This window comes from Notamacropus eugenii, chromosome 6 (genome assembly GCF_028372415.1).
Source record: "Notamacropus eugenii isolate mMacEug1 chromosome 6, mMacEug1.pri_v2, whole genome shotgun sequence".
NCBI lineage: Eukaryota > Metazoa > Chordata > Mammalia > Diprotodontia > Macropodidae > Notamacropus > Notamacropus eugenii.
Window position 1 is genome coordinate 227234274 of NC_092877.1, and position 26792 is coordinate 227261065.

Sequence of the window (26792 nt, forward strand, 5' to 3'; positions counted from 1 at the left end):
AAATGTATTGATAATTGTTTTCATTAAGAAAAGAGAAACAAGTATTTGAAACTTTGTTTTGTGGTAGCTAACATCCATAATAATTTAATCTCAAAGAGATCAATGCTTCTAAGTGGGACAATCCTATGACCTGATTTAAGTATGGTAAAGAACTGTGACTTAGGCACTATGAACTCAACACAGCTTTTCTGATGTATTTTCTACTTGCCATAAAATTCCTCTCATTAATTGCCATTAATTCCTCCCGTTCAAATAAAATGCCTTGTACCAGGACAAGCAAAGTGAAAGACTGCCCCCACATCTTCCCTACGTTAACCTCATGAATTTTATGCACAGATGTATAAAGAAACAGTTAGTAAAAAACTGTGCTGGGTGTTCCTAGACCATGGCATGAATAGATTAAAATGCAGAGACACAGCGGAAAACTACGCCCAAGATCCTATTTGAATAAAAGAGCTAGGTTACTCAACTCCAGGGACCAGGTGCACACAACTTAGCTGCTAAAGAAATGAATAAACACCTCAAAAAATGTGCCTAAAATGACTGGGAAAAAACCTGCCACGACACCAACTAATTTCAGAAGGGTATTTCTAAAATAATTACCGGGGTATCTACTTCAACTGGCAGTACATAACTATCTCCTCTAACAAAGCTAATTTAAAATGCTTTATTGTGATGCCACATGTAGCTGGCTAACCTTACCCTCCTAAAACATGGCTAAATGCCTTCATCCTACTACATAGCATTCTCTGTTAAAACTGGGTTTATTTTGAGTAGACAGATGTACTTGAGACATAAAACTTCCTTATCCTCATGGAATGAGTCCTCCTTGAGAGAAATCACAAAAGCAGATTATAAAGTCTCTGATTTTAAGGAGTTCAAAATCTAATGAGAGGGGCTTAACAAATACAAGTGAGTATATAGAAGATCACAGGAAATAAAACAACCAACTGAAGCTTTACAGAAGACAAAAACACAAATTCTTAGTGGTTAGTGGCATCATGGGAGGGACTAAGAGTCTACCTAACAGGGTTACTTAGGAAGAAAGTTTGCATGAAGATGAGTCAGACACTTTTTTAAGAGGAAATGGGTGGTGGTTGGGACAAAAGGACAGGTAAGGTCATTTCAGGGACAGAAACTGTCTTTTTCTTTGCTTTCATGTCCCTCGAGGCTGGTATGGCACCATGTACATAGTACGCACTTAACATTACATGTTGTTTATAGGGAATAGTAAATGGGTTTGGCTGGTTTGAGAAAGGGGGAATCCATGGAAGAAAAGACTGGAAGAATAGATAAAAATGAATGAAAGGAAGTAATCAATGTCTGCATTTTACTTTTACATCAAACGTAACTGGAGTCCCTTTAAGTGGCTTCTAAGAGGTGAAAGAAATGGTCAAAATTATGCCTAAGAAAGATTATCCATATTGTTTGGAAGTTTTAGATAATGTAGACCTACATTTGTCCTCATTTCTCCCCTAGTTGTACTCCTTTGGGACTTCGCAGATTTTCTCCACCAAGTCCCAGGAAGTTCATTATTGGCAAAAAAATCTCCTCAGCCGACAAAGTCATTCTTGGTATTCTACCCCGCCCCGCCCCGCACCCCCCCACCCCCCACTGGAGGTGGAGCCATGAACTTCACTATCCTTATTTAAGGGGAGGAACTCAGTTCAGAATATCTTCTCATTTCTGATCTTGGGACTCCTCTGATCATCCCAACGTGCTCCTCCCCCAGTCACATCCCCCCTACTTTCAGAGCTTCCTTTAAGCTTCTTGAGCGCAGGGAATATCTTCATTTGTATCCCCACAGCTTAGCACACAGTGCCCAGCACATAGTAGACACTTAAATGTTTACTGACTGATTCTAAAGGAAAGAGAGTTCATTAGGTGATTATTGTTGATCATGTATGAGGTGGTTAAGGCCTAACAATCCTGGTTTGTAGCTAAAGATGGAATATTAATTATATGACATTGTAATAGAATTATCTGTGAAAATGAACTCCACAAGAAAAAGATCTCATTTAAATAGCTGTTTGATGCAAAAAAACCCAAAAACAAAACTTTGTCCCAATTCAAAACCACAATCATATAAATCTCTTTATTAAATGATTAAATACATTACTAATAAAGTTAATGACAATGCTTTATAAATATAATTAAGTCTTCTTTTAACTTATGTGTAAAAATGTAGCTTGGCTGAAGTTTCTTGTTTTTGTTTTTTAAAGAGGAACATGTCTAATAAGCTAAAAATGTATGGTTTTAAATGTACACAAAATATTAACTGTGTACAATGACATTAAAGTTCTATTTTTGTTAACCAGTTCCACTTGAGATCTCCCACCACAGAATGTATCCTCTGAGGAACTTACTTCAGGCGGTTCTTTTCTTACGCACAATGGCAAATTACTCACCAGATTGTGACTTTATTCACTGAATGGTTAAGTGGAATTAATTTTTGAGGTTGTACTTCAAATGCAAACATAAACATAAGGAGAGGAACCTTAAAGACCAAAATTCATGTCATATACCTCAATCTAATAAGTTTAAGATTATTAAAAACTGGAAGATTCTAAATGAATAAATTTCAGATACTATGTATGAATAACTGCAGACCACAGAACATCTGTTTAACAAACAAACATAAAAAAACCACTTAAAATTTGAGACTAGCTGTGTTTTCCCACAGAAGGGAAGAGAGAGGGGGAAGAGAGAGAGAATTTTATAAAATACCACAGCATTAGTCATTGTCCAATCTTTGCTCATGACTCTCCTTCCTTCCTCATGGAGCCTGGTTCAACTCTTGCCCACATACATCAACATACATATTGACATATTCTTAAATACCCTTATCTCCCAATCCCCCAATTTACTCATTTCCCATGATCTACTCTACCCTACCACAACTACTCAAAGATGGTCATAACCCTGATCTTTTGACATCCTCCACAAGTTTTCCACATGCAAACTCTGAAATCCTTATTATTCAACTGTCTTGCAACTCCAAACTCTGTCCTTAGTCCTTATTCTGGCCTCCAATATGGACTCCAACTAAGGAATAGACCCTTAGGTCTTTCCCAGATCATCATCCCTCTGCACTAGCAAGGACCTCCTTGAGCCTTCGCACTTTAATCTGGCTTTTTATACCTAAATCTGTTACCCTTAATTTAGCTGGGCCCTCCATTATCTGTTACCTCAGGATTGCCCCACCTGCTTTTCACTCCAGCCCTCCATTGTCTGATACCTCCCCGCAACTGCCTCCAGCTGTTTCCCAAGGGTGTTTCCCACCCTTGATTATATCACTAGTTATCCCAATCCCATCAAGATTAGACCACCCCCCAGATATCTCCCACAGTTGTTCTGTATATAAATTACATCTCACCTCCATGAAAGTACTCAGATTCAATCCAGCTCAGATTCCGTATAACGGAGATTCTATCTGGCCCACTAGTCAATACAAGCATCACAAATGGTGATGCCTCTTAAAAGTCAATCCAATATGGCGAATCTTTAATAAATTTTGTTTTCCTTTGGCTGAAAGAAGGCTTGAGATGAATTCATTTGGCAGGACCCAGTGTGTCAGTATTTTGGGGTCCCAAATACCCCAAACCTCAACAGCTACACTGTATTTCCTTTCCTTCAATTCTATACTACCCCTCTTCTTTCTAGTCCCTTGTCCTTTATCCTATCGAAGATCTCACCCTGCCAATCTCCAACCCTGGATTACTCCCACTGTTCACTGTCTTTGCTACTACTTAGACGCTACAGAACAAAGCTGGAGAAAAATCACTAAATCATGCTGATTGGGTCCACTGTGAGTTTATGTTACATAATTTCAACTGGGCCCTCACTGCAGCAAGGCAATCCTTCCATACCTCCCTATTTGTTTCACTATCCCACTCACAGCAGTTTTTCCAAACCTTTTCATCCTTCATCAAACATCCCTTCCCCTATGCAAGGCAGTGGTTGTCCTGGAAAGATCATTGCCTAAAAGAGCAGCAAATCATCTGCCCTCAAATACCTACTCAGCCAAAACCTTAAAATTCACACCAGACTGAATTTGTGACTAAAAAACCTAACAAGAAAAATACAGTAAGTTACTCTTTTCAACCTAGAACTTCACAAAAAGTCAGCCCAAAGCCACAGACAATAGGAAAGGGGACCCCTCTGCCAAAACTGCCACCAGTATAAGGTCATTCCTAGTGAGAACAGAAATGGGGCACATATAGGGGCAATAAAGCTTTGTGATAGGAGTAAAGCGTAGGGCTACCCTGAGAAAGCCTCCATGTGGTCAGAGAGCTGCAGGGTTGGGAACAGCAGTGAGGAGTGCTGTAATGCTCAACTGTGTTCCCTACCATTCTGTCCTGGGATGCCAGAGAGGTAAAGATCGATAATCAAAGATCAGTGGGTCTAATCCCGGGAGAGGGAGGTCAGCTCAAGAGCACAGGGGACCTGGAACAAGACCAAGGAGGGATGATCATGCCATTCAGAAGCACAGCAGGGAGTGGGGGCTGGCCTTGGCACAAAAACCTAATTCGGGAATTAAGACTGGATAAGTGACGCAAAGAAAACATCAACCAGTATCAAAACATTGCAAGTCTACTGACTGCCAAAAAGAATCAAGCATCCCCATTAACAGCAAGCAGAAGCTCAAAGGGAAAAGGGATTTTCTGTGAGAACAAATAATCCCACAGGGAAAACGCCCAGGAAATGTCACAGTCAAAATCCAACGTTTCTACATCAAAGAAAAGCATTTGAAAAATCCAAAAAAGCAGTTAAGAATCAAGAAACTATGGTCAGGATCACATAAGATCTTAGCTTCTAAAAACCAGGAGATTCTGGAAGACAATACTGGAAAAGGCAAATGACACAGGCTTCCAAATAAGGACAAATTACCCTACAAAGCAGAGTAGAACACTAACAGGGAAGAAACGGATCCTTAATGGAATAGAGAACTTTCCATCATTTTTGATAAAAAGAACAGAGGTGAATAGGGAGTGAAACACAAATACAAGAGTCCAAAGAAACCTAGAAAAGTAAATTTATTTGAGCAATTGAAGTGGGCTCTAGGATGATAGAGAGCTAACATTTAAATGGGGGAGAAACAAGAGTCCCTTCAGAATCTTTCTGTCTTGAAAGAATAGAGGGAGTTAAATTTGGAATAAAGTAACAAAAAGAAATGTTGTAGGAGCGAACTGGTTCTGTTCTGAGGTTTGGAAGAGAAGAAAGAGAAAAAAAGAATATAATGTTAGAAAAAGGAGAAAGAACGAGATGGAACTTGATATTTCTCATAATTGAGGTACATAAGAACATAGGACAGAGAGGGCACGGGCATCATTCATTTGAAGCGGACAAGGGAGAGTTAAACACTCCTGGAGGCTTTCCTGTTTTCTCTCTGTCACCCACACAGTCATGCACACACAGCCACACACCGACACCCACCGAGTCATGGTGTAGAAATACATCAAACTTTACAACTGAGGAATGTGTTAAGAGGAAGGATAATATTGGGGAGGGAATAGTCACACATGAAACAAATTTCCTAATGTGAGGGAGAGAGAGAGAGAGAGAGAGAGAGAGAGGGAGGGAGGGAGGGAGGAGAGAGAGAGAGAGAGAGAGAGAGAGAGAGAGAGAGAGAGAGAGAGAGAGAGAGAGAGAGAAAATAACAATAACAACAAAGATAGCTAACACTCATCGAGCACTTAACAGGTAGCAGGCACTAGGTTAAGCACTTTACTACACTATTTGACCTCACAGCAACCCTGGGAGGTAAATGCTATTTACTATCTCCATTTCACAGATGAAGAAATTGAGGCAAACAAAGGTTAAGTGACTTGCCTGGGGTCACACAGATAGGAAAAGAAAAGCAAAGAAACCAAATCTAAGGGAGTGCCTTAGATGACCTCTTAGACAGCTGGAGCACGGGTGAACAAACTGTGGTACAGGAATACAATGCAATATTACTGTGCCATAAGAAATAGCAAAAGACACAATTGCAGAGAATCCTCAATATAAACTGAGGCAAAATCTAAGTGAGCAGGAGAAAAAATTATATAAGAACAGCAACAGTGGAAAACAAAAACAACTCTGACTTGGAGAACTCTAATGCAATAACACTTTTTTTCCAGAGGACCTGATAGAGATTATAGATTCAAGGCATGGAGAAATGAATTTCTGGACATGGACACAGGGTGAATTTGTTTTGTTTGACTATGTTTATTGGCTATTTTTCTTTCTTTTTTCTTGGCTTTTCATTTTGGGGGAGAGGATGGAAGGAAGGGGATTAGAAATAATGAGGCCTCTGTCATAGCTTTTAAGCAGAATGAAGTTCAAGACGGAGCACAGACAAGCAAGGCAGCTTTGCAAATAACAAGTGAAACTGATTATATACTTTTTAGAAAAGTTGAAGTGTGAAGTAAGAGATTTGTGGTTTTATAGGACTCTTCTGTGTTTTGCTGTATACATGGAAATATTCTTTCTTATGTCTTTTAAATTCAGAATTTTAAGCAATTTTCAAAAAATAAACCCCAAAGTAGAGTGGGATTAATTTCATCTGTATTATAGACACTATCCCTTTTTCCTAATGCAGCCTAGAATTTCATAAAGCTTGGCAACATCATCACATCCTTGATTCATTCTTATTTAGCCAAAATTCCTAGGACATATGGTTGCTTGCTGAACTCATTTTTGTAAAGCTAAACATAGGATATTACAATTACCACTGAGTTTCATCTTAGTTTCAACCTATAGTTTCAGCCTGCCAACATCTTGCTTAATCTTTTTTTTCTATCAATTAATGATCCTTTCTAACTTCATGTCAGATGCATATTTGGTAAGTATGCCTTTTCTATACTCATTTTAAATACCAAGAGTTAGAAGTCATTTACGCCCATTAGGCATGCCATATTTTTTTAAAAATACAATTAATCTTATTCTTCAAATAGAAACAATTTGATAACTTCAGGAAGGAGCAAAATAAGAGTCCTTTAAAAAGTTAATAATGATACCACACAATAACAGAAAAGATAAAAATTTAGTACTTTTTAACAACATGCTATCTCCCTGATAGACAAAATGACACCGTGATTGATTTTCCCTTGTCCCTAGCTTAACATGAGGCAAAGTAGATTTCTCCAAGGGGCAAAAGTGATGCTGGACACATGCTTCTGAAAGCCCTGCTGGGATGCTCCTCAGTAAACAGAGAGATGCTACTAAAAGACATCTCATCCCTCTCTGTTTGCTTTTATTCCTAAAGTGTATCCTTCATGGACTTCCAGTTATCCATCTTCACTCTCATATTTAAAAAACTTTGCTTAAACTACTCCAACATACTTGGAACACTCTCCCTTAGTCATGTCATAAGCTTTTAATAGTTAATAGATTCAACAGAGTTCATACATAGCAGGTTCCCAGGTAGGCTATCTAGTATCTTTTTTCAAACATTCGCATATAATATAATATGGATAAAATACATTAAAATAACCCATACTTCATTTTCAGGTTGTTATTTTAGTCACTTTCAAATAAAATTTTTAAGGTCAAAACTAAAAATTTTTATAAAGTTCCACCTAGAGAAATCAGCAATTCATAAATTCCAAGGGACTTTTAGTCAAACATTAGCAGGACAAGAGCCATTTCACTTCCCATTTAAAACCATGCACATGTGCACAGTTACTATATTCAGTAACAGGACGATGAAAAAAAAAAAAAGGAACACCATAAAAGGATATCAGTAGAAGCTCTTCCTTCAAACAAATATGACAAGAGCAATGAGCTTCAGTTTCCTACAGTCACTGGGCCAAGTATCACTGCTTCACAAAGGACCTAAAAACTCACTAACACGTAAGTAGAAAATTATTGTGCTTTGTCAATTATGTAACAACTTTATAAAGCTAATGCTTTTGAAATATTTAGTTTCTCAAATAGCTGAAAGTGAATTTAATTCACTGGTTAGCTACGTGCACTTGCATGAATATCATACTATTAATTTACACTCTTGCTGTAGGGAAGCAACAGATAGTATTAAAAACCTTTTCAGGTTACTTCAATAGAGAAAAGACAGAGAAACATACCAAAAATGTGCTTGCTTTTTTTTTTTTTTTAACTAATCATTACTGCTTAATCTCTGTAGCTATATAAACTGATAAACTAATAATAGTTTAATAGGTAAACCAATAAAGAAATATGACATTAAATTAATGTTTTAGGACATGATATGTGAACTGTGGACTGAGAACTAACATTTGAATTTTCTTACTAGAGGAAGAAAGCCTTTTTAAATCAATATTCAAAGAGTGTAATGATGAGTTTAGGAAGAGTGATTTTTCCAAGATTCTTTTCTTTTAGGCATATAATTAAAAGAGTTCTTTTCCAAAACAGGAACTCCTAAGGTCCAGTTATGGTCCTTTCATGCCTTTTAAAATCAATCCTTAAACACATAAACATTCTCAAAATGCATATGTTCTTCTAAAACAAAAGCCAAACTTATCTTTTATCTTATATTTTCCTGTTGTTACCGAAGCTAAAATATTTTTGGACATTAGATTACATGATTTCCTCTCTCTCTTTTTATCTGATTTATCTTATTTGAAGAGACTATAAGAATTTGAGGCAGTAAGTATCCTGGATTCAGCTTTCTAAATAATTTTATCTTTATTAATCATGTTAATTCTCTGCCTTCTAATCTCTCCATGTATATTACATAGCCATCAATTAAAAGACACCAGAAAAATTCACTCATTTTTCTTCACTCCGAAAACACTGTTATACAAAGACTCTATATTAGGTACAGAGAGGTTTGCAAAACTGAATAAGAGATTGTCCCTGCCCTCAACTAGTTTAGTAGAGGAAATAAGAAATGTAGCATAGAAGATTCAATACAAAAAAAGTGCAGCAAATGCTAAGAAACTGGATTAGGCTTAACAGGAAATAAAAAGATAAACTGGAGTCTCAACAGACTCATACATAAATCATACATAAATGATCAAGACTTGCACTAGTATCAGCCCAAAGGAAATACCCTGATAAGCAAGAGAACGTGTGCATGTGGGTTTATGTTTCAGTAGCGAGGACCCCAAGAGAGAAAAAAGGAAAGATTAAATGACCAAGATTTCAATAAACTTGTACAGAGATTTTTTTTAATGGAATATCCCTATATAGGAAGAATGTATATTTTTAGCAATGGATACATGTCATGCTTTAGCAAAGGAAAATCAAAAGACGTTTCTAGACATACAGTGGTTGCTCTATAAATGCTTGTTGATTCTCAATTTAAATGTTTTTAGCACTTGTTACTGCAGCACGTAGAAAATCCCAATGGACCTGAGAGTAAGAATTTCTAAGCTGAACCACCCATCAGCTTAAATTAGTTGCTTTCACCAAAAATTTCATGTAAATGTACCAAGAGCACAAAAGAAAATCTATTAGGGACCTATACTCACACATGCTAGGGGCATCAAGGACTAACCATGCACCTCAGAGATTTCTGAATCACTGGGACAACCAAGCATGGCAACATATCTCCAGGAGAATTCTATTTTCCATTCTAACCTGTGGTCTTTGCCCTCTCCTAACAAACTTCATATGCCCTTCTCTGACTATAAGAGACTGTGTGACCTTATCTGCTTACACTACTTGTTATTTAATCCTTTGTCTTCTGGCTAGGTAGTGACTATAAATCAAAAATTGAAACTGCTTCTTGATCTTAAATCATAATATGGTTTGGGAGTAGAAATATAATTAATGGCAAAGAAAGTGATTATCTTCAATGATATCCCTGTGTAGTATTTATAATGTCTCATAAGAAGTAAATATGTATAAGAACTTTCCTCTTAGAAAGTATACAGGATTAGAGGAGAAAAAAAGATCTACATCAAATAGTCATTATAGGATAAAAGAAAATCTCAGCCTGAAAATCAAGCAAGTCCGATTCTTGCCTAGTTACATCACCTACAGTTCTTGGGCAAATCATAGACTCTTTCCACCCCTCAGTTTCTACATAAGGAAAAGAGAAGCATTTAATACCTATCCCCGTCTACTTAGAGGGAGATTATAAGTAAGCTAATAGGTGGAAGGGTTTTTAACAGAAAAATTATTGTGTAATTAATATTCATGGAAAAACATTCTGAACTTAGATCATAAGATTATATAAACACCAGTAAAACAATTAAGGAATCTTTCTTATTATACTTACTAGATAACTCTCACACTACAGATCACATCATGTCCCATGTATAGGGCATCTCTTTTATAAGTCTGTAACTCTGATAACAATTGTTTTCATCATAAATCATTAAAAATTGAATATAATAAGCCAACATCATTAGTACAAGATAGGAGAGGGTTGGCTACATAGCATTTTATCCGAAGAAAATCTAGGGGCTTTACTGGACTACAAGCTCAGAATTCAGTGCAATATGGCCATTGTAGTCCTGGGCTTGTATTGAGAGCATGGTTTTCAAGAACAAGGTGACAATCCTGCTAAACTCTGACCAGGTCAGACCACACCTGGAATTCTATGTACAGTTCTGACTGACACAGCTTCAGAAGAACACTGATAAACTCTGGATAGTTCCAAAGGAAGGCAATTAGGATGGCAAAGGCTTTGAGTACATGCTAGATGACAATCAGTTGAAGAAAATGAGGATGCATCTAAACAGCTGTCATGCAAAAGAGCAATTAAACTTGTTATGTTTGGTCCCAGAGGACAGCACCAAGAGTAATGAGTGGAAGTTCCAAAGAAACAAATTCAGCCTTAATGTCAGGAAAAATTTCCTAACAATCAGAGCTGTCCAAAAGTAGAGCAGGCTCTCTCAGGGAGCAGAGCTTTTCCCCTCATGAGAATTCTTCAAGCAAAGGGGAGACAATCATTTGTCAGGTATGATGTAGTGGAAATTTCCTTTCTGAGGGCAGCATGGACTAAATGCCCATTGAGATCTCTTCCAACACTAATATTCCATGATTCATATCATCTATACTAGAGCTCAGAATGGTTGTAATCTGCTCTAATAAAGTACCCAATCCTGATCCTTGAGGAAGTTAGGTGATTCAGTCAATAGAGTGCTGATCTTTTAAGTCAGGAAGAACTGAATTTAAGCCCTGCCTCAGACACTTAAAAGCTGTGTGACTCTGAACAAGTGAGTTAAGGTTCTTAATGTGCCTCAGTTTCCTAATAATAGCACTTAACTCAAAGGGTTATTTTGAGGATCAAATGAGATAACATATGTACAGTGCTTTGTAAACTCTGAAGAGTATATAAATGTTATATTAAAATAGAAATTAAGAGTAAATTTTTAAATTTATAGAGTGGTTCCCTTATAGCAATCCTAGGAGCAAAACAACATAGATCCATTTGATGAGTGGAGGGAGGGGTTAAAGTGACTTACCTGTGGTCAAAAAGAGGTAGGTGCTAGACAGAGCTAACACCAGAGCTCAGGTCTTTGGATTCCTGATCTAAAGCACTTTCTTGAGGGCCTAAGGCAAGCATCATGTTGGTATTCTGCTGCATTATTACACACACTTAAATAGCATATAACAGCAGGCCTTCATTTATTTGCCTTTTTTTGTGTCAAGGTTGATCAGTAACTTTCATATGATAGTCTCAGCTTTGTAAGAAAGAAATGACAAAAGAATAAGGAAAGAAGAGAAGAAAGAGAGCAAGAGAAGCTACAGACTAATTTTACTCTGTGTTAATTAGACCATATCTGTCATACTGAGTTCCTTTTTGGGTACCACATTTCAAAGGGATGTTGGCAAATTGTAAGTCAGAATGAGGAAGATCAAGATGGCAAAACATCTAGAAACCATGCCACATGAAAAGTTGTTGAACAAAGTGGGAAACTTTATAAAAAAGGGAAGAATCAGAAGGAAAAGAAGAGTTGTCTTCAGATACTTAAAATGACAAAATAGAAGGAGCAGCTTTTTTCTATGTAAATCTAGGCAGAAAAGCAAGAACCAAGAGGTAGAAATTAAAGGGAGCTTCATTTTGGTTCATTATAAGGAGAAAATGAAACTGTCAAAACTGGAATACATTTCTTTCTGAAGTAATGAAGTTCTTGTCTCTGGAACTGTTCAAGAAGCAGCCTGACAACCAAGCCCATGTCAGGAGTTATACAGGTGGAGACAGGGATGATTTCTCAGCTTCTTTCTAAGTGTGGGATTCTAGGAAATGCAAATTTCCCTACTCAACTAGGTGTGTAACAAGACAATTACTATGAAACATTTCACACTCAGTTTTCCTTATAATCCTTTCCTCATAATAAGCTTTCATTGCTCCAAAGAAAAGTAATAAATAATGTCTTGTGATACAAAGAGAGGACCCAGGTTCAGAGGCTGCTTTTGCTGCTGACTGCCTATGTGACCTTGGACAAATCTCTTAACCTCCCTGGGTCTCAGTTTCCTTACATGTAAAGTGAGGGAGTTGGTCTAGGTGCCCCTTGTGGTCCCTTCAACGTCTAAATCTACAGTACTATGAAATACAAACTATGAGCAAAACTAACAGTTCACTTATATTGAGAATATGCTGGATACAGGGCATTAAGACAGTTGACAAAAGAATGGAAAAGGCAGTTTTTGCAGTAGAAAACTTATTTTTCTCCTACTGTTTTATTCTATACCGGATTGATTTCAGAGGCTGATTGGCGATTAGCTGCAAAGTTATAGGATGACATTTTTAGAAAGAAACAACTGGGCCTTAATAAAGGACACTGCTTCTACTTCAATTTTTGCTGTATATCTACAGATCAGAGAAAAGAAATCTCTGTAAGATACAGCAGTTAAATGAGGCTTCAGAAGTCTAATCCCTTTTCATTGTTAGGGAGGAACATACTCACTGGGCTCTTTGTTTTTCCTGAAAACACTACCTGTACATTTTCATAAGAAGAAACCCAAGCACAGACATAACTATGAGTCAGAAAGAATTCAATCTGAGAAATGAAGAATCTACTCATAAACAGTATGAAAAGTTGATTTAATTCAATCACCTGAGTTTATCATCATTAATGTATTCAAATTTCATCCTACTGTGGTCAAGGCATTGTGCAAAATATTAGGGACACAAAAATAACACCTGACTTCAAGGAGCTCACATTGTATTGGGTGAGTGGGTGTGGGCGGAGAGAGAGATCAGTGGCATGCTACCAGGACAAAACATATAGTCCAATGGATAGAAAACCAGCTTGTTTTTTTAACCAACTTTGCCAATAAACTGACAGCAGGTATCCCGTAGGCTTCTTGTTTACAAAAGGTGTTAAGGTTTGTTATAGGGAGATACAAAATGGGCCATTCCACTAAACAACAAATAAGGAAACTTGGCATTGTTAAATTGTCTTCTGCTAAACCGTGCTGAGCCACTGAATGTCACTCAGCTGCCTCAAACGCAGAAGGCAGCCTATGGAAGCTCTTGACAAACACTAGACCTTAGCAAACCAGGGCTGATGACAGATTCCTTTTGTCTAGCAGGTATAGTGTGCTCAAGGGAACAGAAGCGACCAAGACCTATTGCTGCAAAATGATCAGCACTCTCCTGTCACTTTCTGTACTTCTCATCAATTCTACAATAAAATAAACTTCCTGTGATTCCTATTCCACCTAATTTTCCAAGTTTCTCATACCTTCCCACTGAGCTTTTCTCAGATGGAATTATTTTCCTTTTCTCTGCACTGCTCCCAAAGAACAAGTCAAAGAACCAAAATTATACGTAAACAAAAGACATGTTCCTTGAAATTTCCTTGCATGACACAATGTTGCAGATCCTTAGAAAGCTAGCTTTTCCTAGTGTGTAAGCTATAGCTGGGGCAGTGCCAGCCTCAAAATGAGTGTGGCAGGTATATGTGATATCATTTCATACACACCTAGGGAGGAAAGAAAATCATCTCCCATTAACTAGATTCGCCAGTTCAGGATTAATTCCTTTAATTTATGGTTATGATTCCTGATGAAGTACAAATATATCTGAAAGGGTAACATAGCTGCCAGTCATTTGAACCGTGACATAAATGAATAATCTCATTAGACCTTATGATTAGAGGGTGGAAAGAAAGAATATAAGGGAATCAGGAACATTTTTGCTGTTGTTTAGTCACTTTCAGTCATGTGTGTGACCCCATTTGGAGTCTTCTTGGCAGAGATACTGGGGTGGTTTGCCATTTACTTATCCAGCTCATTTTATAGATGAGAAAACTGAGGCAAACAGGTTTAAGTGACTTGCCCAGGGTCACACAGTTAAGAAATGTCTGAGGCTAGATATGAACTCAGAAAGGTGAGTCCTCTTGGCTCCAGGTCTGTCACTCTATCTATTGTGCCACCTAGCTGCCCCTATTAAGAACATAAAGGGAGACAGAGCGGGTCACTAAAGGCAACGAGGTGCACAGAATTCAAACACTGCAGACACAAAAACAAACTACTAACTTCACAATTTACCTAAGGGCTGGCCCTGTCTAGGTACTTTAGAAAGTTGCCTTGGTCTTTTTTAGAAAATTAGTGTTCCAACTGGTGCAGGCCCAGAGTTAATTTCTAAATGTGTTAGCATTTTTTGAGTACATGGACTGAAATAAAAGTAATGGTATATTCTAACTGTAGTAAAGAAAGCAGGATAATCTGGTAATACATATCTAAAATTACATATGCTCATAAGTCGTTTCCTCCCAAAAAACTATTTCTAAGATATAGATTACATTAATCCTTAAACAGTTTCTCTTAAATTCTAGCAAATTGAGTTTTTGCCTTTTCTTTTCTTTTTGTGTGGCTAGAAAGAATATGTCAGTTCAACACGTCTGGTTATGCAAAAATGAGATGATAAAATCAGAAGAGATGTAAGCAACTCTACTAACCATGGCATACCAGGCACACACATAGATAAATATGCATACACAGCTCCTCCAACCACAGAACATTTACTTACAAATAATTTTACAGACGCTTAGCTCTGGGAAAATGCTATGCTTTTCTCAGACCAGTATACTGAAAGAAGTGATTTAAAAGCAACAAGCTTTGTTAAGGAGACAGATATGACATTTGCCACCTTCTTGTTCAAGGAGACATTAGACTAGCTATGGATAGTTTCCACAATCTGTTGGCTAGAGGAGGTTCTACTCTAGTGAAGAAGGTTATTTTGAGGTACAGAAGAAATCTGCAATTTCCCTTAACACTCTTACCAGCCTCACATCTGTCAGAGCACTGCACAAACCCAAGAAAAATACACAGGTCATGGTGGCTGTTTTTTCTTTAGCTAGAAAGTACCAGCCCACAGTCACATTGGCACACTCTCAGGAAAGAATAGAGTCCTGAGAAAATGTTAGGGTTTTTTCCTATCTATTCAAAGTTATAAGGTGCCATGCCTTCAGATTCAACTTGATATATATATATAACCTGCCTAAATATATGAATTGTATCTGAGAACAAATTATATACAGAACAAATTCAGACCCATGAAACATGAATAGCTTGGAATCTATGTAAGGGGGAGGGGGTTTTTCAAACCCCTATCAAACTTTAGGCAAACAGTTTTGAGAAAAACTGGTATTGGGTAAGTTGATCTATTTATTCTCTTTCAACATTATGTTAAATTGCAGGATTCCACAGGGAGAGTTGGACTATAAAAGTATCCACTTTCCTTTGACTTTCAAAAACTGAGAAATGTTGGAAAAGTATACTATTTCTGCTTCTGGTGAACAACATGTTTAGGTTAACGTTAATAAGTTGAACCTATATTTACAGTAACAAATGATCACCTGGGACAAACCAGTGTTTAGTCCTGATTCCTATAACTTTCATTTTCTCAATCACCGTAATTATAATTATATATATATATATATATATATATATATATATATATATATGTATGTATATATATATAGGAAGCTGTCAAGTCTAATAACTATGATGCTCTTTTTAAATGATATTTTCTCGGAGACTGAGTTTTGAAATATTTCATAAATGCTGTGGCTACAATTTTTAAAAAGCAACATTTTACTTAGAAATGGAATTATAATAAAAGGAAGTTCAAATTTTCATAATGCCTTTTCCTAAACTACACCCCTTGTCTGGAATCTTCATTCCACCCACCAATTTCCTAGTTTCATTTCCTTAACATATCTTGCATGTCCCCTTTCCCCAAAAATATACATGTGATTTTCTCATCACCTTACTTTTATTGCATAAGATATAACTATAACAAACATTCATTAAACACCTACTTCTAAGCACCACTTTAAGCAATGGGGAAAATATGAAGGTTAAATAGGACATGTTGAAGTCCTTGGTTTTAAAAGAGTTCATAATCTAGTTGAGAGATATGTGGTAGACAAATAACTAGATTATAGAATGGCACAAGCTCAGGTACCAGAGACAGGTACAGATCTAGCAATACATGTTTGGAGATGAAGAGAATCATTAATAATTAGAGAAGAACATGGCAGTGCTTCATGGAAGAAGCTGCATGTAAAGCGGCTTCAAGGATGGACAGGACTTTTAACAGGTCTAAATTGGGGGTGTAATGGGAGGACATAAACATAAGCAGAGTAAACATGAATAAAGCCATGGAGGTGGAAGAACCCAAGCTGTGTAAAGAGAGAAAGCAGTTCAATTTGCTTAGAGTGTAGCTCAAGTAAAAGGAAAGGTATGGATATGCGGAACCATAAAGGTACTACGGAGTCAACACACAAAGGTAGGTGGATCTTGGTGGTGCTATTTATGAGATATAGATGTAAAGTAAGTAGAATCATTGTTGGACACAGAGAGATTTCCTGCTAATTCCTTGGTCCCCTTGAGAAAACATCTGTGTACAGAGACTCTCCTCACAGATAAATGTATTCGTTTCAGAAATAGCTTCAGGGAATTCACAACTCTGACGTTTCCTCAAATACATGCCTCTCTGGTGTCTCTTAGTGTTTTTCCCTTTTCCTTTAGAACTTAAAAACACCGCCTTTGGTTTACCATGAAGCTTTGAGCCTGCTTTTCACACTTTTCTGACACAAATCAGATCATTGTGGTAACCCTCACAGTATTCTAAATGTATGACTAATTTCATTTCCTGGCAGTGATAGGCACCACATATTAAAAATGTCCAACTGAAATTCAGCTTAAAACCATTGTTCTATGCTTGCCGGAGATGTAGGGGGCTTCACATATCATTTTATTTTAATCACACAGTGATTCAGAAGGAAGGAGGGGAATTTCAGACTAAGAAGCCAGTGCTTTCCTTATACCAGAAAACAGGCTTGATCTCATCTATATTGATATATTTCTCTTGCCCAGGACTTCCCCAGCTCTTTATTAAGCTATGATTGTGGCAACATGAATTTTTAACTTAAGACTCTTACGCTCTGTTTACACCCCCAACCTTCATTTTACAATTGCTGAACTTCATATCAAAGAGAATAGTTGTCAAGCATAACTAGAGAATTCTTTCCCTTAGCAACAGATGATTTATGATGCTTTTAATTAATTATCTGCTTCTACTTCTTTTCCCCCAGGGAACCTAAATTCCAGCAAAAAATGGAAACCAACCTCACAGCACCTTTTACAACTTCTCCAACAAATATGTCACATTGTGACCTTTATGCACACCAAAGTACAGCAAAGATCGTAATGCCTCTTCATTACAGTGTTGTCTTCATCATTGGACTCCTTGGCAACCTATTAGCCTTGTCCGTCATTTTTCAGAACAGAAAAAAAATCAATTCCACCACTCTCTATTCAACAAACCTCGTCATTTCTGATATACTTTTTACTACTGCTCTGCCAACCCGGATAGCCTATTATGCGATGGGATTTGACTGGAGAATTGGTGAAAGCTCTTGCAGGATAACTGCTCTTATATTTTACATTAACACTTATGCAGGTGTGAACTTCATGACTTGTCTGAGTATTGACAGATTCTTTGCAGTGGTCCACCCTCTTCGATACAACAAGATGAAAAGAAGCAAACATGCTAAATGTGTGTGCATTTTTGTCTGGATTCTTGTATTTGGTCAGACACTCCCATTACTCATACACTCTATGTCAAAGGAAGAACATGGAAGGATAACATGCATGGAATACCCAAACTTTGAGGAAATACAAAATCTTCCCTGGATTCTCCTCGGTGCCTGCTTCATAGGCTACGCTGTCCCACTTGTCATCATACTGATTTGCTATTCTCAAATATGTTGTAAACTCTTACAAACTGCCAAACAAAACCCACTAACTGAGAAATCGGGGGTAAACAAAAAGGCTCTCAACACAATTATTTTCATAATTATTGTTTTTGTTGTCTGTTTCACACCCTATCATATTGCGATTATCCAACATATGATTAAGAAGCTACAGAAAGAACCAGACTGTAAAGAACAGCAAATATTCCAGATCTCCCTCCATTTTACAGTGTGCCTGATGAACTTCAACTGCTGCATGGACCCTTTTATATATTTCTTTGCGTGCAAAGGTTACAAGAGAAGGGTTATGAAAATGCTGAAACGTCAAGTTAGTGTATCAATTTCAAGTGCTGTTAGGTCAGCTCCTGAGGAAAACTCACGTGAAATGACAGAAAATCAAACAATGATCCACTCTAAGTCTTCAAATGGAAGGTAATGAAATATAAAATCTTATATTTACAAGAAAAATTTCTGTCCAATTAACTTTTCAGAATCTCTCCCTGGATAAAACAAATTTTCAGCATTCAAAATGGAACAGTTACTTACAAAGTAACAGGTATGGAAAAAAGAAAAACCTCAAAGCACTACTCCAAAGACTAAATACCATATAACAAAGGCTCTTCAACCACATGTTGAAATAATGATTCTAAGACATAACGAATCTAAAAAATTACTCTCTCCAACATATTTTGAGAACTGGATCAACTGAACCAAGAAAAGAAAAAATTTAATAAATGCAGAAGGATGAGTGACAACAACAGAAAGAAAAAAATGAAATATTATTTTAAAGTAAATTATATGAATATTCCCAAAGATCCATGATTTCCCTATTGTAGGGAATTCCAACTGCAGGAAATCCCTCCACCTAAAGTCCATCCATAAATCAGTAGGTAAGTTCTAGGGATTTGTTTGAGGCACTAAAAGGTTATATGACTTGTCCAGAATGACTGAGAAGAGAGACTTTAACCAAAGTCTTTCCTGATTCTATGTTCAGACCTCAAACCATTTTGCAAATAAGGTTTACTTGCTAATCAAATAAGTAAAGTATGTATTAATTGATCACTTGCCTTGTTATAAAATAACAAAATGAATATGCAAATCAATATGGATGGAATTAAATGGACTTATTTTAATATGAAAGTTTATGTATAACAAATTCTGTGTAATAATGACATTGTCATTTGTAAAATTTAAACTGCTAATATAAAGACATTTATGTAAATATTAAAAGTCTGATGAAATTGTAATCAGAAATTGATTTCTTTGCAAGTTAACTCATATGTGTAGATCTTTAACTTTGAGATAAAGAAATATGAGTTTAAAGCAGCAACATAAAATCTTCAAATGAACTATGATAATTAAAAATTGTACTTTGTAAATAAGAAAGTATGTCTGTAGGACAAAATTTCTATTATTACCAACTATGTTTTTGTATTATTGAGGACGAGGACTTAATATACCTTACCAATAACATGTAAAACGCTAGAAGACTGATTAAATTGGCTATATGAGATAACAGGAAGAATTAATTGCCCTAGATGGACTAATCACTGATTTTGTTAAGAAATAGCTCATTTTCTTTTTTAAAAAAAGATATTATAAGTATAATGACCATCAACAAAAATAAATAACCAAGTTAACATGGAAAATAACCAGAAAATTCAGTATTTAACAGGATAGATACAAATCAATTTTTAAAAAAAGCAAAAGTGCTTTTAATCTGTATTCCCTTCCAGGTATCTCTTATTTCCTTTCTTTCTAATATATTTGTAATTAATATGTAAATCTTGTATATTTTAAATGTAAAAATGTTAATATATCTGCTTTAAAATGTATCTTTTTATAATCCTGGACACTCACAAGAAAATTGGCATTTTTTAATCATAAAACTTTATCTCAAACCAGTGTTTCAGAATAAAGAGCTGAATGTATCAAAACTAAGATTCTGTTCCTTACTGTTTCCAATCCTCTCTCTTCCTGACGGCCTTTCAGGAACATGACATCAGCTGAGGTAAGAACAGCTGTGCCAAGAGACCTAGCAGCAACAGCTGAAGCAAGGAAAAGCAGGGGTACCAGCTTTAGCTATAAGCAAGCAGCTAGACTAGGGTCTGGGGAGGGAGGATGTTCACAAGATGTTTCTCACCTGTAAAATGGGGATAATACCAACTTCAAAGGCCGTGAGAAAATCAAGATAGAAATGAGGGCAAGTTTTTTTGTTTTGTTTTCTGCATACTGGGGATAATTTTATTCTCTCACTGGTGAGTAGGAGTCTTTCATTTTGTACATCTTCAATTAGGATTACCAGGAGTAGACAAAAAAGATGTCATTTGTACAATCATGACTCATGAAATTAGTTTCTATGTCAGTCAACCAGCATATATTTTTCACAGAATGCACAATAGAGGTAAAAAAAGGAGTCATGATGGGCAGATGAATAATCCTGTTACTTTAAAGTTCACTAAAATGACAGTAAGTATCAAGTAGCATGAAGAGCTACTCTGGGTCATATTTTCAGTATGAAAAATTAGAAATCTCATATTCAACCTCAATTTTCTGTAAGGTCTGATCAAAGTATTTTTAGCCCCCTGCTGTATAATTCAGCACAATTGAGTGGACATAGACCATTTCTGGATGGGTAAAACACAAGGAAATGTGGAACCTCAAAAAAATGTCAGAAAGTAACTATCTTCACAAGAGACTGGGGAGAAAAGTAGAGGCAAGAACTACAAGCAAAGAATAAAGATGCCCAACTGCCCAATATCTTTACCTTGCTTCATCTAAACATCTTCAAATGCCAGTGCCAATGATAACAATGATAATAGTAGCTGACATTTCTGCAACACTCTCAAATGACTTTAGCTAGAACCTCACAACAATCCTGTGTGGTAGATTCTACAAGAATCATAATTCCGATTTTTATAGATTTGGAAACTAAGGTTGAGGAAGTGACTTCCTAAGTCACTTTCAGTGACTTGCCCATGGCACAGTTAAAGCCACTTGAAACATGTACAATGTTCTTAACACTAGTGCAAGCAATGGGGGATGTGGTTTTCCCTCCTCCTTCAGGAGAACATAAGTTTCTTGAGGGCCTACAAGAGATTTCATTTTTTTACTGTTGATGTTCCCAGTGCCTAGCATAATGCTGACCTACTGTGTGTGTTGAACTGATGACCAAATACAGTGCACTTTCCATTATCTCCACTCTTCTACCACCTACTTCACTAGGTTATTATTAGAATGCTATAAAGCAACAAATTATATCAAGAGACCAATGATGAGAAATTTTTATAAAGTATGAATAGTACAAAAGATCATTCACTGCTGTACTGCCACAAACTGAACCATTTGTGATTTTAACACTAGTGCGAGGGATAAGGGATGTGGTTTTTTTTCTCCTTTCTCCTCCTCTTCTGTCACAGGATATAGTCACAGATAATTAAGTTTTAATATGCCAAGAAGGTTTAAAACTATCCATCAAACTGTGACTATACCTTTATGAGATACAAGCAAGTCTTTTGAGGAAATGAGCGGGCACAACTGAACTGTTTGAGGAAACATATCAGCCACACCCCTGGGGGCATTAATAGCTAAGTTCAGGAACTGCAGGCAGTAAAGGATCCAGAACATTTTTGTGGAAGAGAATTCTGCTGGAAAAATCTTTTTGTTCCTCACCTTTCTATGGTGTGTAATAGAGACTTGCCCACAGAAAGGACGGCTCTGCCAGCTCTTTGTAAATTCACTGGTTGGAGAAGTTTCACGCTACAATAAAAGGAACAGAGGAAGATACGACAGGCAGACACATCTAGAAATGCAGGTTAGAAACAGCTTCAAGGAACAGACTTTTGTCAGCAAAGAAAGATGGCTGAGGCCTCAAGAAAGCACTCATCCTAGTGACTGGGAGCTGAGCAGTGGAGAGGAGCAGACTCTAGGTACCAGCGGAGATGGACTATAGAAAAAAAACTATATAAGGCTCTATAAAGCAGGGCAGGCCTTAGAGAACCAAGTTTATTACACTTATATTCCACATGTGTGCCACTGTACTCTAAATTTCAACCCATTCTTCTCACAGATATGATATGTATTTGTGTGAGAGTGTGTCTCACGTTTTTGAGGGGAACGTTTTATGGATATTATTTTCACTCTGTCACTGAGTAAACACCTTTTCAATGTGTCAACTAGCTGACTGTTAGAGGAGCACTGCAGAAGGAATTTAAGCTCTGTAATTTCAGAGGGGCAGCTCCAAAGGGTACCCCTAGAACCTCAGCAGCAGTTGCCCATGGGTACCCAACTCATAAGGGCTAAGTAGGAAATTATCTCAGGGAAGATATTATGGTAAAATCAAAAGAAAGGTAGACATCATTAAAAATGAGAGATATGATGGTTAAGTACCTAATTGCATATGACAGTATATTAGGTACTGAACACAGTGATATGCACTCTTGCTTCCATTTTAATCTGGGCACTTAAATATATATAAAATGTCAACAGAATAACAAAATTAAAATAAGTCAATGAAGCTAGCTGATAAAATAAGTCTATTTTTTCATTTTCAATTTTTCTTTTCCTTTTCAAATTAAGTTTAAGAAGACATAGGCTCTCTTTTGGAAGCAATTTTGTGTTTCAGGGATTAAGCATAATTATTCCCAGAGTATCAGTTTAATACACACACACACACACACACACACACACACACACACAATTTTAAAAGGGGAAGTACACACCTTAAATTAGCTGCTACCATTCTACTTTGGTTACTTTTCAGTTCCATGGTAATTTAAGGTATTCTAGAAAAACATTAAGACTTTTTTTTTTTTTAACTACCAAAGTAAAAAAGGAAGAAACAACAGTCACAAGGTTTAGGAAGCTATCTTTGTAAGATCATTCAGGCAGAATTATATTCAAATTTTCTTTTGTTAGGTATAATTATACTCAAATTTTCCTAGAAGAGTTGCTGATCTTTTTCTTGAAAATTTCCAAACGACAAGTTCCATTTTCAATTAGTCAAAAGGGAATCAAAAGGAACCAAATTCTATAAATTGTAATTGTGATAAAATACATGGTTTCTAAAGGAGTCTTGTTTTTTCATTATAATCCAATCCTTCTAGGACTGACTTCCACCCTGGAAATTCATCCTTAGAGAAGTACCAAAGACAAAGTTGCTCTGAAATACAATTTGGAAATCCATCATATACGACAAAAGTGTTATTTACATAGATGAATCCTGACCAACCGCATTCTCTCATGTGGGCTCCTCCTATTTATAGGACATGTCACCAACCCTCAAACTCCACATATCCAAAGACAAATTCATCACTTTCTTCCTTGCTTAAATGGCAGTATCACACCCAGATCTGAAACCCAGAGGTCACCTTTCTTTCATCTGCACATCCACTTAGTTACCAGATACAAAGGATATTTTTCTGTATTTCTCTTATCCATCTTATTATCTCTACTCCCACTGTCATGGCTTTAGTCCAGGAGCTAATTAGTTCCTTCCCTGATAACTACAATTTCCAATTATGTGACTATATAATTAAGAGTCAGAAGGGACTTCAAAGGTCATCTAGTCCAAACACCTAAGGAACCTGTGGCACAGAAGACTTATGTGGAGTCCCCAAGATCACACAGGTAGGTAATAAACAGGCATACCTGGGATGCCAGCCCAGTGCCCCTGACTTCAAACCCAACACTTTATCCCTTAGTACTGCTATCCCTTTCTTAAATTCTTTCACTGCCATTTTCCTGCTAAGAACCTGTAATAACACCTCACAGTTTACACCAAGGCCACATTCATCTATTTAGTTTTCACTGCTCTCTGTTAGCTGACCTCACACTACCTATCCAAACTCGTTTTCCTCAAGACTTTTGGAAATTCCTACTAGTCTAGTATGCTGGTGTCCTCTCTGCCCCTTGAATATATTGTTAATTCCTACTCCACTTCCTGTTATTACCATTCCCTGGAATGCTTTGTTTCCACCTAGCCAAACTCTACCCCTCCTTCAAGGTCCCAGTTAAGTCCTACTTGATGATTTCAAGTGAGTGAGAATGAATATTCCTTAACTTATAATAGTCTCTTAGTATCTGGGTCACAAGAAAGGGAGAAATTAGTACTTGGATAAGGTCTCATATTTTTTAAATTAAATATGCATAAACATAAATTAAGCATACACTTTAAAATTCTGAGTTCCAAATTATCTCCTTCCCTCCAGCCCCTACCTATCCATTAAAAAGACAAGCAATGATATCCATTATACACGTAAAGTTCTCTCATATGGTTTAAGAAGCCTTGGACTAGTAGTCAATATACATTGGATCTACTTTTAAATGTCTGCCTATAATTAGCCAATTAGCCATGTAACCTTGACCTCACCTGCCTATAAAATCTTGAATATGTCTTCCAGCTCTTAAATAATTCTACATTTTATTTTTTAAAATTTTTATTTCATATTTTGTTTTCCCCCAGTTATATGCGAAAACAATTTTAACATTCATTTTATTATTATTTTAAAATTTATTTATTTAACTTTTAACATTCATTTCCACAAAATTTTGGGTTCCAAATTTTCTCCCCATTTGTCCCCTCCCCCCACCCCAAAACACCAAACATTCTAATTGCCCCTATCACCAAACTGCCCTCTCTTCTATCATCCCCTTCCTTCCCCTGTCCCCATCTTCTGTTTTGTCCTGTAGGGCCACATAACTTTCTATACCCCTTTACCTGTATTTCTTGTTTCCTAGTAGCAAGAATAGAACTCGACAGTTGTTCCTAAAACTTTGAGTTCCAGCTTCTCTTCATCCCTCCCTCCCCACCCATTCCCTTTGGAAGGCAAGCAATTCAATATAGGCCAAATCTGTGTAGTTTTGCAAATGACTTCCATAATAGTCGTGTTGTGGTAAGACTAACTATATTTCCCTCCATCCTATCCTGCCCCCAATTGCTTCTATTCTCTTTTGACCCTGTCCTTCCCCAAGAGTGCTGACTTCTAATTGCTCCCTCCTCCTATTGCCCTCCCCTCCATCATCCCCCCCACCCTGCTTATCCCCTTATCCCCCACTTTCCTGTATTGTAAGATAGGTTTTCATATCAATATGAGTGTGCATTTTATTTCTTCCTTTAGTCGAATGTGATTACAGTAAGCTTCATGCTTTTTTTCTCACCTCCCCCTTTTATCCCTCCACTGAAAAGTCTTTAACTTGCCTCTTTTATGAGAGAGTTTGCCCCATTCCATTTCTCCCTTTCTCCTCCCAATATATTACTCTCTCACCCCTTAATTTCATTTTTTTAAGATATGATCCCATCCTATTCAATTCACTCTGTGCACTCTGTCTGTGTGTGTGCATGTGCGTGTTCATGTGTGTGTGTGTAATCCCACCCAGTACCCAGATACTGAAAAGTCTCAAGAGTTACAAATATTGTCTTTCCATGTAGGAATGTAAACAGTTCAAATTTTGTAAGTCCCTTATGACTTCTCTTTGCTGTTCACCTTTTCATGCTTCTCTTCATTCTTGTGTTTGAAAGTCAAATTTTCTTTTCAGCTCTGGTCTTTTCATCAAGAATGCTTGAAAGTTCTCTATTTCATTGAAAGACCAATTTTTCCCCTGAAGTATTATACTCAGTTTTGCTGGGTAGGTGATTCTTGGTTTTAGTCCTAGTTCCTTTGAGTTCTGGAATATCCTATTCCATGCCCTTCGATCCCTTAATGTAGAGGCTGCTAGATCCTGGGTTATCCTGATTGTATTTCCACAATACTTGAATTGTTTCTTTCTAGCTGCTTGCAATATTTTCTCCTTGACCAGGGAACTCTGGAATTTGGCCACAATGTTCCTAGGAGTTTCTCTTTTTGGATCTCTTTCAGGTGGTGTTCTGTGGATTCCTTGAATATTTATTTTGCCCTCTGGTTCTAGAATCTCAAGGCAGTTTTCCTTGATAATTTCATGAAAGATGATGTGTAGGCTCTTTTTTTGCTCATGGCTTTCAGGTAGTCCCATAATTTTTAAATTATCTCTCCTGGATTTATTTTCCAGGTCAGTTGTTTTTCCAATGAGATATTTCACATTATCTTCCACTTTTTCATTCTTTTGGTTTTGTTTTGTGATTTCTTGGTTTCTCATAAAGTCATTAGCCTCCATCTGTTCCATTCTAATTTTGAAAGAACTATTTTCTTCAGTGAGCTTTTGAACCTCCTTTTCCATTTGGCTAATTCTGCTTTTGAAAGCATTCTTCTCCTCATTGGCTTTTTGAACCTCTTTTGCCACTTGAGTTAGCCTATTTTTCAAGGTGTTATTTTCTTCAGCATTTTTTTGGGTCTCCTTTAGCAAGGTGTTGACCTGCTTTTCATGCTTTTCTTGCATCTCTTTCATTTCTCTTCCCAGTTTTTCCTCCAAATCTCTAACCTGATTTTCAAAATCCTTTTTGAGGTCTTCCATGGCCTGAGCCCACCAAATATTTATTTTGGATGTTTGGGATACAGAAGCCTTGATTTCTATGTCTTTCCCTGATGGTAAGCATTGTTCTTCCTCATCAGAAAGGAAGGGAGGAGATATCTGTTCACCAAGAACGTAACCTTCTATGGTCTTATTTTTTTTTCCCTCTTTTGTGGGCATTTTCCCAGCCAGTTATTTGACTTCTGAGTGTCCTCTCCACACCCACCTTGCCTCCACATCTGC

General features: G+C 36.9%; 2 protein-coding genes across 2 annotated transcripts in view; one reads left to right on the forward strand and one right to left on the reverse strand.

Annotated features, from left to right (window-relative positions):
* UBAC2 (UBA domain containing 2) overlaps positions 1–26792 on the reverse strand; it is a 270773-nt gene that overhangs the window by 119936 nt on the left and 124045 nt on the right. The gene's annotated exons all lie outside the window — the stretch shown is intronic.
* Positions 7752–18891, forward strand: LOC140512721 (G-protein coupled receptor 183-like). The gene is made up of 2 exons (XM_072622050.1): positions 7752–7836; positions 17466–18891. Exon 2 carries the CDS (start codon positions 17488–17490, stop codon positions 18559–18561), a length of 1074 nt encoding a protein of 357 aa, XP_072478151.1. The 5' UTR covers positions 7752–7836; positions 17466–17487; the 3' UTR covers positions 18562–18891.